The sequence below is a fragment of the Homalodisca vitripennis genome, chromosome X (assembly GCF_021130785.1).
Source record: "Homalodisca vitripennis isolate AUS2020 chromosome X, UT_GWSS_2.1, whole genome shotgun sequence".
Taxonomy (NCBI): domain Eukaryota; kingdom Metazoa; phylum Arthropoda; class Insecta; order Hemiptera; family Cicadellidae; genus Homalodisca; species Homalodisca vitripennis.
Window position 1 is genome coordinate 103,749,119 of NC_060215.1, and position 15,129 is coordinate 103,764,247.

At 37.7% G+C, this 15,129-nt stretch overlaps 1 protein-coding gene across 3 annotated transcripts in view; it reads left to right on the plus strand.

Moving 5' to 3' along the window:
- The window catches only part of LOC124369767 (sperm-associated antigen 1-like), a 62,209-nt gene that overhangs the window by 42,293 nt on the left and 4,787 nt on the right, over positions 1 to 15,129 (plus strand). For all 3 annotated transcript variants that reach the window (XR_006923082.1, XM_046827849.1, XM_046827850.1), the window contains exons 6-7: positions 10,109 to 10,236; positions 11,433 to 11,542. Coding sequence is in view for 2 of the 3 variants with exons in the window: in XM_046827849.1 (XP_046683805.1) it covers positions 10,109 to 10,236; positions 11,433 to 11,542 (238 nt within the window). In the remaining variant the exon portion in view is untranslated. The remainder of the gene's footprint in view (positions 1 to 10,108; positions 10,237 to 11,432; positions 11,543 to 15,129) is intronic.

Below are 15,129 nucleotides of genomic sequence, written 5' to 3' on the forward strand. Positions count from 1 at the left end.
GTAAATATGTATATAAACAAATGGACCATAATAAGATTTTTTACTATTTATAATTATTATAACAGACATTTAGCTTTTGTGAGATTATATGTACATCCAAACCAAAATTGTTTGAGAAGTGTTTACTTTAAATGTGTCCATTGTGCAAATTTTGTGTGCAGAACATTTTTTTAATTTTTATATTTTGTGTATGTAGTTTTTGTTCAAAAGGCTTTGAAATGATATTTTTATTGTTCACAATGAAATTTGAAACAATTCGAATATTTTGAAATATTTATAACCATGTTTTAAGACGCATTTACAACCTCACCATCTAAAAAAAAAAAACAAAAAGAAAAAGAAATTATATACTATTCATCAAGAATTGTTTTAGAGAAAAGTGGTAATTGTTTTGAATTATCTTTATTTCCTAAAGCATGTTTTTCTGAAAAGAATGATATATAACACATGATCTTTGAGTGTATATTTGTATCTAAAAAGTGGCTTTTAAGAAACCATGTATTTTGCTTCAAAACAGCCCAGCACTTTAAAGTGATTTAATTTAATTACCACTCGGAGGGTTAAAAAAACAAATAACAGCGTATTTTGCATATTAAATAGATTATTTAATAAATTGTCACAATCCGCTCACACTGTCAAAAATTGCTAGAAAAAATTGTTAAAAGAACAAGTTTTCTACAAGGTTGACGATTATCTAGGTACTGATTATGGTAAATTTAAAAAAAATCTTTTACTGATTTTGAATTGGAGGCTAAATTCAGATTAGATATTTAAGTATATGTATTTTTACAAATTTTGATGTAATGTACATAGACTATTCATTGTTCATTGTTTTAAATGTTGTTAGTGTATTGTGTTTGTGTTGCCAGCTGTTGTCTAATTATTTATTTGTTAATGTATGTCTTTTAATCTATTAATAATTTACATTTAAAACTATTACAATAAGTTTATATAATGTTATTCTATATTTATTTTAATTTTCACTTGCATATACTAGTTACAAACAGAATGCAACAAACAATGAAAAAGTAAAATTGTGTTATATTGCTATTGAAGAAATCTATTGCATCACTCCATGTTTAATGGTCAATAAAATCTTGAATCTGCCTTGGGCCCTTTTCTATTTTGAATAGCAATAAATGAGTTCCCAAGTAGTATACCATGTAGATCAATATTATACACAGATGATACTACCTTAGTGCAGTCAGGGAAAGATATTGATAAACTGCAGCTTGAGATATATAGCAATGAATAATGCAGTGGACTGGTTCAAAACAAACAATTTACATATTAATAATAAAAAAACAGAACCACTTATTAAACTCCTCTGGATATACTTGGATAACACACTGAAATGGGATGTACACATACAAAATCTTTGTACAAAACTATCTAGGATTGTTTATTTGTTTAGGAAACTTAAACTCAGTAAGTAGTAATATGTTGATTAGTGCCTACTATGCCTTCTTTCATTTCCAAATTGTATACAGTATTACATTATGGGGAAACAGTACCTATATTGAACAAGTTTTAAAGGCAGAAATATGCACTGCAAATCAGGATTAGATAATTGGGAATCTTGTTCCCTGTTTCAAAGAACTGAAAATAATTACAACCCCAAGTTTGTATATATATTTTAGCCTATTAGATGTAAAAGAAAATGTATTTAAATATAAAACTAGATCTGATATACATAACTAAAGTACTAGAAAAACTATGCTTTAGATTTACTTCCTGTTAGACTGTCAAAACAAATAAAAACACATTTTGTATGAAAAAAATACTATTTAACAAACTGCTGCAATCAGCTTATTCTGTTAGTGTTCTTAAATTTATAAAATGCTTGATTAATTGGCTAAAAGAACAAGTTTTTATAAGGTTGATGATTTCCTATTAACTTAAGATAGTCAGTTACATACAATATTTGATAGCTAAATGCAGAACAGATCTAATTGCATATATATATATATATATATATATATATATATATATATATATATATATATACACACACACACAAGGTGTTTGAAAAGTCTGGGTACGGCTTAACCCTTTAAGCGCCATGAAAAATTTGACCTGATCTTGGATAACGTTACAATTTTTTTACATTTCCAATGTGTACACTTAAATTTATTTTCGTTTCTGTATGTCAAAATAGAGTTATTTAACGGTGAATAAAATTTTTTAGCCCTTTTTGGATTTCCTGGGCTAATTTTTAACTTTTGAGAATATCGTAGTATAGCAGTGTAGTTGTCACTAATATTTTTATCATTAATTCAGTAAGTAGGGGAATGAAACACAGTTTTATAGATAAACATATACTATATTACAAACCAATAAAATTAGAAAAATACAAAAGTAGACAAAGAGTGTTTATTTGGTAGCGGGCTGTCACAACTGACATTCCGCGCGTATCCCGCAAGCCACTGTTATCACGTGGACTTTGAACCTTCTTATCGCTCGGCAACCTGTAGGACAGCCTTGCGGGGCTTGAATTATGTTTCTTGCTTTCTGATAACATCCTTATGACCGTAGTAAAATATTAAAAAGTTAGGGCTTGACCAAGTAATTGCTCAGAATTACCAAATATTCAAATTCTGAATCGTCTGGATTCGCCATTCACACGAATAATGGCTAAAAAACACTAAATAAATACTGGAATCTGCTGTATATAATATGAATAATTTACTTTAAAAAGAATAGGACACAACAGAAAATTAGCGATAACCGAAATACATATGCGTGTACCGGACGCTTCTCACTAACTGACTAGATGCCTTGACGGGAGCTCCCGTCAATGACTTTGTGAAAGGCGCGGGGCCACGCCCGCTAGACAGTGTTTGGCCAATTAGAAGCAAGTGCCACTCCCATTGTAACAGAATTCCAGGCAGGGCAACCCGTCTGTATCACCCAGCAGGGATCACTTCTGGCTGGTTTATACCTACCAGTTGAACCCACCACTGGGCACAGCAAAAACCGATGTGCCACTTCAATCTGGGCAACCTTATGGATGTCCAGTAGCGGCACATCACTAACCGCAAATGTTGAGATTCTGGGATTCATGGGCAATTCGATAGGTCTAGCCTACTGTGGAGGATGGCTGTTGGAGTTGGTGGGGTTTGTTCCCTTACCTCAGAGGCTCTTGTTAACCTCAACAAGGGTGTGCCACCCCCTGCCTACTTTGACTGGAGAGGCTGGTTCACAGCTGGCCTCCCTTCTTCCGGGATGACTTTGAGATGTAGTGCCCTAATTCTTTCTCATGGATCTCGATAGGAGGCGGCCCCCACTCCCTAACCTTACCCATCCTGAATATCCTATCACTCCGGAAGCAGCGCAAAGGTCCTTACAGGACTAAGTGCAATTTGTAAGCTTCTTGTCCTAAGAGAACAAAAAAAAAAAAAAAAAAAAAAAAAAAAAAACCGTCTGTATGTCGCATGACTACTAGAACCATCTAGCAGCAAAATATTCAACTAACATAGCAGTAAGAAAATAAAGAATGCAAAAACGCGGATCCACGGCAATAACGTTTTGAGTTTGTAGTGGCCCTCCGCGGATCCGCGTCAATAACGCTGGAAAGGTTAATATTTTACAAACCATAGCAGATAACATCTATAAACTTTGCACAGTGTCATATGGCTATCTAAACTATTTTTCCTTGCTATGACCATGACATGCCAACGATGGGGGGACGGCCCACAGAGGAAAACATGGAAATCTTAAATGAAAGCATGGGTCGAGTGATACCTCATTTAAAAGAGCTCACTTAGTAGAGTTGAATGCCGCAAACCGCATCTCAAAAGGTTTATCCAATCAGAAATGGCGGGTTGTTTTAGGTACACATTGTGAAGTACATTATGCGCTGCCATTTCTGACTGGATCGTCGTATTCTGATGCGGTAGGCGGCGTTTCACTCTACTAACTGATGTGTTTTCACTGACTTTTTTTTTAATTAGCAAATTATGTCATAAATTTATAACACAAGAAATAAAACTAAAATGAATTTGTCGTCTTTATTTTTATGAATTAAATTAATTTCTACCATTGTTCTTTGTTAGTGAAATAGTTAACTTAACACTTTTTTTTTTTTTCCTTTGGGGATATTGGGGTGGATTCATAGATCCTCACACGTCAACCTGAGCTTATTGTGTGCCCCTTTGATGTTAGAGGGGTTAAGCCTATCTTCGTGCCCCTTAATTAGGCTAAGAAGCTTTTCCCCCGATACTAGCATCTGGTTCGTCGCCTGGTTGTTTGTCACCGGAAAAGAGCCCTTCTCCTTGCTCCCAGTCTCTCACAGTCCAGTATTATGTGTTTTGCAGTCTCTTCAGACTTATTGCAGAGTCTACACTCCGAGGCCTCATTTCGTAAAACCTAGAGTGTTTAGGTGTTTCCTGAAGTGGCCGTGTCCAGTGATCAAGGCAATCACTTGCTTAACCCGATCCCTGCCCAGCCCCATCAGCCATCTGGTGAATCCGGAGCTAGAATCGGCAAGCAGTCTTTTGCCGAGTGCTTGTCCTTGGTGACTCTGCCACCGCTCGCGGTTGTGTCTTCCTGGACCATTGTTTATACTTTGGTAAGCGGCTGACTTGCTTATACCACAACTCGGTTCTGGACCGATGTATGGCATGCATGCTCCGCTTTTGGCAAGCCTGTCGGCGCATTCGTTGCCACCTATGCCTGTGTGGCCCGGGGTACCCAACCAAGACGCACACAGTTGCGTGATCCAAGCTTGCAGAGAGTGTTAAAGCACTCCCACACAAGCCTGGATGAAATGCTGTTGGAGTCAAGAGCTTTAAGAGCTGCTGACTGTCTGACATTATACAGATGTTCATTCCCTGGTACCTTCTGGTGAGGCCTAGGTTGGCACAGGCTAGGATACCATAGATTTCGGCTTTAAATATGGAGCAGTTTCCGACCCAAACTGCCGCTAAGGGCAGTTCTAGGGGATTGACTAAACACTCCATATCCAGTTCTACCCTTAATAAGCGAGCCATCCGTGGTACCAGACAAAGCTCTTTCTTATTGTTGGGATGTTATCTTGCGATTTCCACTCATCTCTGGAGTAGAAGTCAACAGAGAATGGCTTATTGAATACGAACTCCGTTCTCATTGTGTCGGAGACCATTTCGAGAATAGCGCTTGGGTTTACAGCTTCAGTGATGGCGCCATGGCTCGCGTTAGACGCGCCATTCCTCCACAAGCCAGCAACCATCAGCCGATAAGCTGACTTACGCGCTTCAGCTTTTATATGGACATCAAGAGGTAGAAGTCCTAAAGCCACCCTCGAGGGTCGCTGAGGGACTGCTCCTGAATGCTCCGGTTACAAAGATTGTGCCAAGCCTTTGTAAGCTTTCAAGCTTGGCTTTGGCAGTTACCTGATTCACCTTTGTCCACCAGACTAATGAACCATAAGTGATTTGAGGCCTTACAACTGCTTTGTAAAGCCATAGTGCTATGTGGGGTTTTACGCCCCCCAATGAGAATCCTGCAAGTCTCCTGGACGTCATGAGCGCCCCACTTTGCTTTGTGCAGGATATTATTAAGATGATCATTCCACGTAAGCTTATGATCTAGAGTCAGTCCTAAATATTTGACTGTCTTTGACCACTCCAGCTGAGTGGATGCGAGTTTCAGCCTAGAAAGAGACTCTAGGTTCTTTTTCCTAGTGAATGGTTACAACTACTGTCTTAGAGGGATTTACTTTCAGTCCCTCTCCCTGACACCAGTTGTGTACATGTTGAAGGTTGGTATTCATGATATCAACAAACAACATTTGTATATTTTCCCCTGTACCATAAGGACTATGTCGTCTGCATATCCTTGGACATAGATTCCGTTGTTAGTAAGGTCCTCAAGTAGACCATTCTACTACTAGGTTCCACAGTAGAGGTGACAGGATGCCTCCTTGAGGACATCCCCTTGTGGGTGCGATCACAAGCGATACTTCATTAAGATCGGCCCTGATCCGTCTGGAGCACAGCATGGCCCTAAGCCACCGGCACAGAGCTGGCTCGAGGCCACGTCGCTGTGCTCCACTTACCATTGCAGTGAATTTGGCATTGTCGAAAGCTCCTTCAATGTCTATGAAGGTGCACAATGCCAATTCCTTGGCGGACAGGCTATCCTCAATCCTACTGAACTAGTTGGTGCAGTTGCTGATTCACAGGATTTGCCTTGCTGGTATGCATGTTGGTTGCGATGAAGGGGAGTGTCTGAGAGAACTCCCTTTCTCAGGTGCCTCTCCACCAGTCTTTCTAATGTTTTCAGTAGAAACGAAGATAAACTGATGGGACGAAAAGATTTAGGGACAGAGTAGTCCGCTCTCCCTTTTTTAGGATGAAGACCACCCTGTTGAGACGCCAGACATGTGGTATGTACCCATAGGCTAGGCTCGCCCTGAATAGTTCACATAGAAGGGTAAGGAGATTCTCCGGCCCTTGTTGAAGCAGGGCCGGAAAGATTCCATCCCCTCCTGCAGATTTGAAAGGGGCAAAATTTAGAAATTGCCCATTTGGCTTTAGAGAGAGTGACAATCCTTCTGGCAATGGCCCAGCCTACCACGACAAGCTCTTGGCCGTGAGCCTGCCTCGCGGTTACCAGACGTTCCAGTGTCGTCATTCTCAAAGATACAGTCAGGGAAGTGAGTCTCAAGGAGAAGTTTGAGGCTATCACTAGACCGGAAGTGTGTTGACCTCCCTGGGGACCTTAAAGATCCCAAGTGACCGGTTGGACTTGAGGCTAGTAAGCGTTGCAGTCTAGCTGCCGCGCTTAACTCATTTACCTTCTGTGTAAACTGCCTCCAGGAACTTTGTTTTGCTTTTTTTTAATCGCTAGGCTGTATTCTGTAAGAGCTCTATGATAGGACTCCCAGATACGGCTCCTTTTGCATTGATTGTACAGCTTCCTGACATTAGCCCTTTTGCGAGCGAGGTCCGCAGTCCACCACTTAGTATTGGTTCGACTCTTCCCCCGTCGCAATGGGCAATTGTCGTGGAAGCTATTGATATAGCATTCTGCAGGTCAGAAGCTATCTGATCTATGTCTGTGAAGCATCGCACCCTTCCGCCTACCGATCCCAACTGTGACTGAAGGTCAGACTTATATCCCAACCAGTCAGTCCTCCTGGGATTGCGATAGAGGACCTCTGCAGCCTCATCTTGCAGGTTTAAAGCGGATATACCTGTGATCCGATAATGAGGCCTCTTCGCTTACGTGCCACTTTATCAACCATTCCAAGTATACCTTGTGTGCAGATTGTTATGTCAATAACTTCTTGTCTAATTCGTGTTGCGAACGTAGGGCGGTTACCTTTATTACATATAAATAGGTCCCTACTTAGAAGAAATTGTAAAAAGTGCCTCACCTCTGGGGTTAGTGTTTGTGCTGCCCCATCCAGCAGAGTGATGGGCGTTGGCGTCACAACCTAGAAGAAGTTGTTGACGTCTGGCTTGTGCTTCTTTCCACCACCAGGAGCTCTAGGTCTCTTGATGGAGGGAGTTCCCTGGCATCATATGGCAGGTATACGGAGCCTACAATTGTGCTCTGCACTGTGCCTCCATTCTTCCAGGTCAGTGTGCCCACAGTAAGATCTCTGGAGCAGAATTCGTTGAGGGTTAGAAAATCCAAGCCTCTCCTCAACAGGATGCAGGTTCTGACATTCCTTAGAGAGGTGCAGTAAATTAACTTACCTTTGGTTTCATTTAGGCCCGCCACTCTCCCTTGGTGAAGCCATGGTTCTTGTATCAATGCCAGATCAAATCCCTCTTGGAGGAAGAACTGGCAGAAGGCTGCCGAGGCAGCTCTACTGTGCTGGAGGTTGATTTGTAGAACTCTTGGCATTGTCCTTGACTGTCGAGGAGACAATTGAGACCTGCCAGAGTCCTAAGTTGGCTCTACAGTTGGAAGCCTTCACAGCCTTGTAGCAGACCTCGTCCAGGAAGCAGACGAATCCGTAACCTTTCGGTCTGGCTTGGATGGAAGGATTTTCCACTCGTTTACATTCAGGTTGGGGTTCTGCTTATTAAACATCTCAAGTACCTTTTCAGGTGTCTCTCTTCAGAAGCTTCGGGTGAGCTCTGGAAAAACACCCTAGTGGACCTCAAGATGTCCTTACGCAGTCCCACTCTCAGAGAGATGTCATCTCCCAGAGGTTTTATCCTTTGAATAACTTCTTCCAGCCAACGTTTGGTGTGTAGTTCGTTGATGCAGGACGCAATTAAAAACACCTTTCTCTAGGTAGGTGCCCGCAAACGATGGAACGGAACCATCCTCCAGGGGTTGGATTTCTTCCATAATTGCGTCCTCGATGGCTTCTCCTTGCTCTGCACTTAGCTTCGCTTCCGGGTAGCCCTTCGAGGGCTATGGCCATTTTGATTGCTGCGACCTCTCTGTAGGTAGCCTTGGGTGTGCTACCAGAGGCCTCAGGGATCGTGGGCTTCGGGCTTTTGGGTTTCCCTCCTAGCCTTCTTTGCGGGTCCCTCCGCGGAGGGCGGGGTGACCAAAGTGCCTCTGGGGCGCTTTGGCCGACCCCACCCCCGCCTTGGCACCCGCAGTTGGGCCCGGAGTTGAGACCTCCTGCCGTTCTTGATTCTTTTTCCTCTTCTTTTTCCCCCTCCTCCTCACTTGGAAGGGTCAAAAGCTTCACACTTAATTTTTTAATTAAATTTTTTTGTTATTTTTTTATAAATACTAATCTGTATAAATACTAAACACTGATGTGTTTTCACTGACTTTTTTTTAATTAGCAAATTATGTCATAAATTTATAACACAAGAAATAAAACTAAAATGAATTTGTCGTCTTTATTTTTATGAATTAATTAATTTCTACCATTGTTCTTTGTTAGTGAAATAGTTAACTTAACACTTAATTTTTTAATTAAATTTTTTTGTTATTTTTTTATAAATACTAATCTGTGAAACCATTGGTTAGTAGAGTGAAACGCCGCCTACCGCATCAGAATACGACGATCCAGTCAGAAATGGCAGCGCATAATGTACTTCACAATGTGTACCTAAAACAACCCGCCATTTCTGATTGGATAAACCTTTTGAGATGCGGTTTGCGGCATTCAACTCTACTAAGTGAGCTCTTTTAAATGAGGTATCACTCGACACATGCTTTCATTTAAGATTTCCATGTTTTCCTCTGTGGGCCGTCCCCCCATCGTTGGCATGTCATGGTCATAGCAAGGAAAAATAGTTTACATAGACATATGACACTGTGCAAAGTTTATACATGTTATCTGCTATGGTTTGTAAAATATTAAGCCGTACCCAGACTTTTCAAACACCTTGTATATATATATATATATATACATAAAACAATAAACAAAAAATATGAATAAACAATATACAGCTAAAAAAAGCAATATATATGTGTTGCTTTTTACTCGTTTTGTATTTGTACTTATTTATTGCGTGTTGTATAAGATTTTTAGCTGTATATTGTTTATTCGTCTTTCTTGTTTATTGTTATTTATTTATAATATTTATTACTGTCATAATCCAGTATTTATTGTAGCTGTTTTTAACCTGTGAATTATTACGTAGATGTCTTGTTATGTTTTACATATTAATATACTGCCAACTCCATTTTGTTAATTATCATAGTTGGTTATGATATTTTCAGTTAAATGTGCAGACAATTTATTTATGAAACATGACTTAACCACAGGATTAAAGTGAAGAATGAACTAAAAGCATTTATGTAATAGCTATTAAATAGTAATTTAGGTATGATGAAGCCTAATGCATCATTGTATGTCTAATGACTAATAAAGTTCTTGATCGTGCCCCTTGACTACTGCACACCCTGTACTATGAGGGTGTTATCTACTCCACTGTTTAGTTTAGTCACATGTAGCTTTATTGAACATGATATTTCAGCTTTATGATATTCATATTATTTGTTGATCGTTAAGTTCAATTTCTGGTTAAATTAATATTGACTGTCCATCCAAAATTATTCAACCTAACACTTAATAAATTAACACTTAAAGGAATGCTAGCAAAGATGTTTATATGGCCGAAAAATTTGAGAGGAATGATTATAATCATCCTAATTGTGTATAAATTGTCTTAGAATAACAAACGTTTATTGTTGTTGACAGACTTGAAACAATGCAAATATGCAGCTGCTTTAGATGATGCTAACAAAACTCTAGAATTGGACCCGTATAACATCAAAGCTTTGTTTCGACGAGGAGTTGCTTTGAATCACAAAAATGAATTCAAAAGGGTAAGGCTATCCTGTGTACTTAATATTGAAAGAGAATAAAAAATGTTATAGTTACTTTCTATAGAGTGTATCGATTCCGATACTCAATACCTGAGAGACAATTCTCATTACTACGGCTCTTTTCACTCAATTCTGATACCAATATTTATCACAAAATACCTTTATTAGCAAAAAGTTTAATTTAAGATTTTTTTTAGAATTGGAACAAGTAAACAAACTAAATGAATAAAATCATCAGAAGTGCTAAAAAATGTTTGAGGCACAATATTTTATTTCTTTTTCAATAAATTAAGTTTTTAACACCAAAGTTGTTAAAAGAAATCCATACTCCAATTGAGTACTAATATTGCTAGTCAATGAATGACAGGTGTTTTAATCTGCGTCCCATTCGCAGAATCAATATTTCTCTTATTACAATTTATTTCATAACTCATATTTTATAATTAGGCTTTTAAAAATGAACTGTTAACATTTCTCATAGTTATTGTATCAGTCATCAATCATTGCATGAGTAATAACTAAGTAAATTTTAAAAGGTTATAGACAAATTAGTTTATAAATAATAATTCCTTTCTTGTAATGGTGTTATCTAGTGTTTCATTTTACAATAATAAGTAATGATGTGTCAAAGCTGAATTTCAAACTCACGGAATCTGCAAAAAAGATTTTAATTCGAGAATCGATTGATAATATTTCATATTCAAATTCACAGAGATTCACTGTGTCACTAATTATTAGACAGCAGTCCTGTTCATTCCCCTCCAGGAAAGATTGTTGATAAATTACATTGTAGTCTGCACGAATAGTATCATAAACAAAATAAAACATTACTTCAAAATATTGGTCGAGATCGACTGTCTCACTCCTCTCACATATCTTGTAATGCACTTACTAGATCAGCTACGCAACACAATAAGATCATTAATTGTATATAGCAAAGAAATGTTTACGTTTCATGTAATTCACATTATATGTATTCTGAACTGAGTAAAATATTTGTCAGAAATTTGTGATAATTATTGATCTTAGAGTCCACAAGATAATACAGGTAATGTTTTCCTTAGATGTTGCTAATGTGTTAGGGGTTTGTGTACAAGCTCCCTAACTTTAACCTTAACCGATTCTTAATCAACATGGCTAAACATTATCAGTCTTAAAATTATTTGTTAGTAAAAAAGGTCTTTTTTTCTAAACAGGCTCTCGATGATATAAAGGCTGTACTTATGAAACAGCCCAAACATGTCCTCGCTCAGCACATGTATAGAGAACTGCGTGAGCAGATTAACTTGTTACCCAAGAGTATTAGGTAGGTTTTGTTGTAAGTTTTTATTAGTTTAATTTAAATCTTAACATATTATATTTCTTGTTTAGTAGAGTTTAACTTTGCATATATGTATTTTATAAGAAGACAAGAAATTGTAAAACAAAATTCTAGCTGGGGCAAGTAGCTTCTCTAATCTGAGAGATATCAGACTCTGAGATTATTGGAAGGTCACCAATAAAACAATTAACTCTTTTAACCCAGAAGATTAATCCCTCTTTAAACTGCCACACTCATTATTTTGAAAGTCTCATAAAACCATTACATGCAATCTGATTTTTTTGGTGTGTTTTGTATAACACATTATTTTATTAGTTTCTACTCGATGTATTGTAATTATCTGGTACTTGACTTTACAGAATTAAATTCTCTAACAAAATAGAGAACTGTAATGTTTATCAAAAACAGGTAAATAATTTGCTGTCAAACGCTTTTTGTGATTGAAATGTTAAAAAATAACTTTAAAACTGACGACCACACCAAAGTAACATTCCCTCATCAATACACAAGTTTTGTTGCGGATAGTACACAGACTTCATTTCGTTATTGAAGTAATCAATAAGGAACTGGACTTATGGATTAGATGGATCAGGATGGCTTTAAAAATTCAAGCATCCATAATCAAGGGTATTCACTAACTTTTGCAAAATTGTTATTCTTGAGTTTATACAAAGTGTATAGTTTAATAAGCTGAAAATAAAGACAAATTTAAAATACAAAATAAAAAAATTTCAATATAGGCCTTACACAAGCCTATAAAAATTACATACATTATACTGTGTGTGTTTTTTTATGAATATATATATATGTGTGTATGTATATTATAAATGTGCTCTATATATATATATATATATATATATATATATATATATATATATATATTGTGACATTAAATACTGGCAGGTTAAAGGACGGTTCAGACAATACAAATTTAGAACAAGAGCTTTTAAACATCAGATTACTACCTCTGCCAGCAACACGTATAACTTTCGCTACAACCATTGACTATAACTATACAAATATCCCACAAAATGAGATAAATACCATCATCTTGAAAAACAAGCCTGTCAGATCACACCGTACAAATCTGCCAAATAACCCAACAAAGAACTATAAGTAGACAAATCAGCAAAAGGAATCTTGAATACTTGAGATTTATCCTGAAAAAATAGTGACTGACAGCCAGTCCATACAGTATCAGACCCTGAGTTAACAAAAAGTTTCAAATTATAACCAGTACAGCATTGAATATTGCATGTCCAATAAAGACAAAAGTTAGCTCTGACCCTGAGGTGAAGACTTTAAAGTATAATTACATAAAAATTCTAATCAGGTATGAAACAACAAGAAGATTAGAAGACAAACAAAGAATGGTGGTCAAAAAGAATTTATATGACAACAAGCTAATGCCATATATATCTATGAAGCTGATAACAAAACAAAAGCTCTGTGGAACATAATCAACAAAGAACAAACTGCTAAAACCACTGTTGAATATAAGAAATGAATATAAAACACTGGCAGTAACAATCTACGTGAGATAGCTGAAAGTCTCAATACCTTCTACGCACAAATAGCTGAAAAGAAGGAGGCCCACAAAATATGAGGCGTATTCAGAAAGTAAGTACCGTTTCATTCTACTGCTGCCTTAGCACTGCAATCGGTGTTCCACGCATGCACACTAGTCGTCCTTGTTCAGTGGGTATCGACTCGCACCATTCTAAGACCACCTGAAATTTATCGTTAACTTCGAGATGTTTACAGGGAAGACATGATGAGTGAAGGAATGGTGGGTGAGAAAGTGGGTTAGAATGTTCAGTGGCGGTCAAACAAATGTGCATGATGAGAATCGGAGTGGTCGGCCTTCTTTCGTCACCGTTGATCTGGTAAGGGCAGTTGACAAAAAAATCCAAGAGAACAGACGTTTCACTATGACAACGTTATCTGACAATTTCCAACAAATTTCACGCACTCTTTTGTACGAAAATGTTACGGACTGCTTAGGTTATCAGACGATGTATTCCAGAAATGCTAACTGACATGTACAAAACCAAGAGACTCTGAAGTACTTTGAGTTTTCTCACACGGTACAGTGATGATTTTTTTAAACAAAATTGTGACAGGTGATGAAACTTGGGTCTGCCATGTCACACCGGAATCCAAGCAGTCAATGGAGTGACGACACATGCAATCCCCAAAGAAACAAAAATTCAAGACGACAATGTCTACACAAAAAAATCATGTGCACTGTCTTTTGGGATCAGAAAGGTGTTTTGCTGATTGTTTTTCTCCCAAGAGGTGAAACCATTAATGCAGCAAGGTATTGCGAAACCTTAAGAAAACTAAGACGGGCAATTCAAAACAAATGGGAGAGGAATGCTCAGTAACAGAATTGTGTTGCTCCATGACAATGCTTGTTTGGCCCCATACTGCTGGTGACACTCAAACATTTTTTTTGAAAATTTCATTGGGAGCAGTTTGATCACCCGCCTTACAGTCTGGATTTGGCGTCTGACTACCACTTGTTCTTACACATGAAGCAAGAGCTAGGCGGCCATCGCTTTGAAACCGACGATGAAGTCATGGCTACATTCATTGGCGAGAACCTAATATGAAGAGGGTATAGACAAAATTTGATCACCTGCTATGACAAGTGTTTGAACATCGGTGGAAACTATGTCAGAAAATAGTTTATGGTTTGGGCTTTCTTGTAGAAATAAAATTGTGTTGAATAAAAATTGTTTTACTTGTTTTTTTTTTAAGAAAAAGGTACTTACTTTCTGAATATGCCTCGTAAAACACCACATTTGCCTACCATAAGCCTATATACAGAAGAAAGAATCTGCCCCTCATATTAATACCCACCACTGAAAAAGAAGTTTGTGATACAATAAACTGCTTGAAGCCTAAAATTCTAGTAGCACAGATGAATACAGCTCAAAAACAGTCAAGCATTGTGTAGAAAAACTAACAATTGTCTTATTTTCCATCATTAACAAATCTTTTACTCACAGACAGTACCCTTCAACCCCCTTTAAAAAAAAAAGTGCTAAGCACAAGTAAGGATCACCCTCGAACCCATAAAATTACCTACCAATATTTCTGATTTCTATGTTTTACAAAATAATTGAAAAAATTGCTCTGCAAAGACTACTAAATCACCTTAATCAGAATAACATAATAACTACCAGCCAACATGGATTCCTTTCGCTACGGGTGGTAACTCTGGTTACCACAGAGTCTTTGTTCTGAAATCAGGTCAGTATATGGTCAGCACTCGTACAATCACAATGCTGTATTTCTCGCTCCTCGGAAGGTACTTTTCCCACGTTTTGTGTGCAGTTCATTTTCGCATTAGATTTTTTAAATTATTTTTAGTGATTTTTAAGTTTTCTTAGTAGTAAGTGATTGTGCAACACAATGGATCTTCCCCCGAGACCAAGTGGTGTACAACAACCAAGTTCTAGGTGTACAACAGAGCCAGAAATGAGTTCAGATGATGAGGATGATGTGGAGTACCAGACAGACTCGGAAGTTGAGGATCCTGATTATGAGACCAACCCAACCCAATG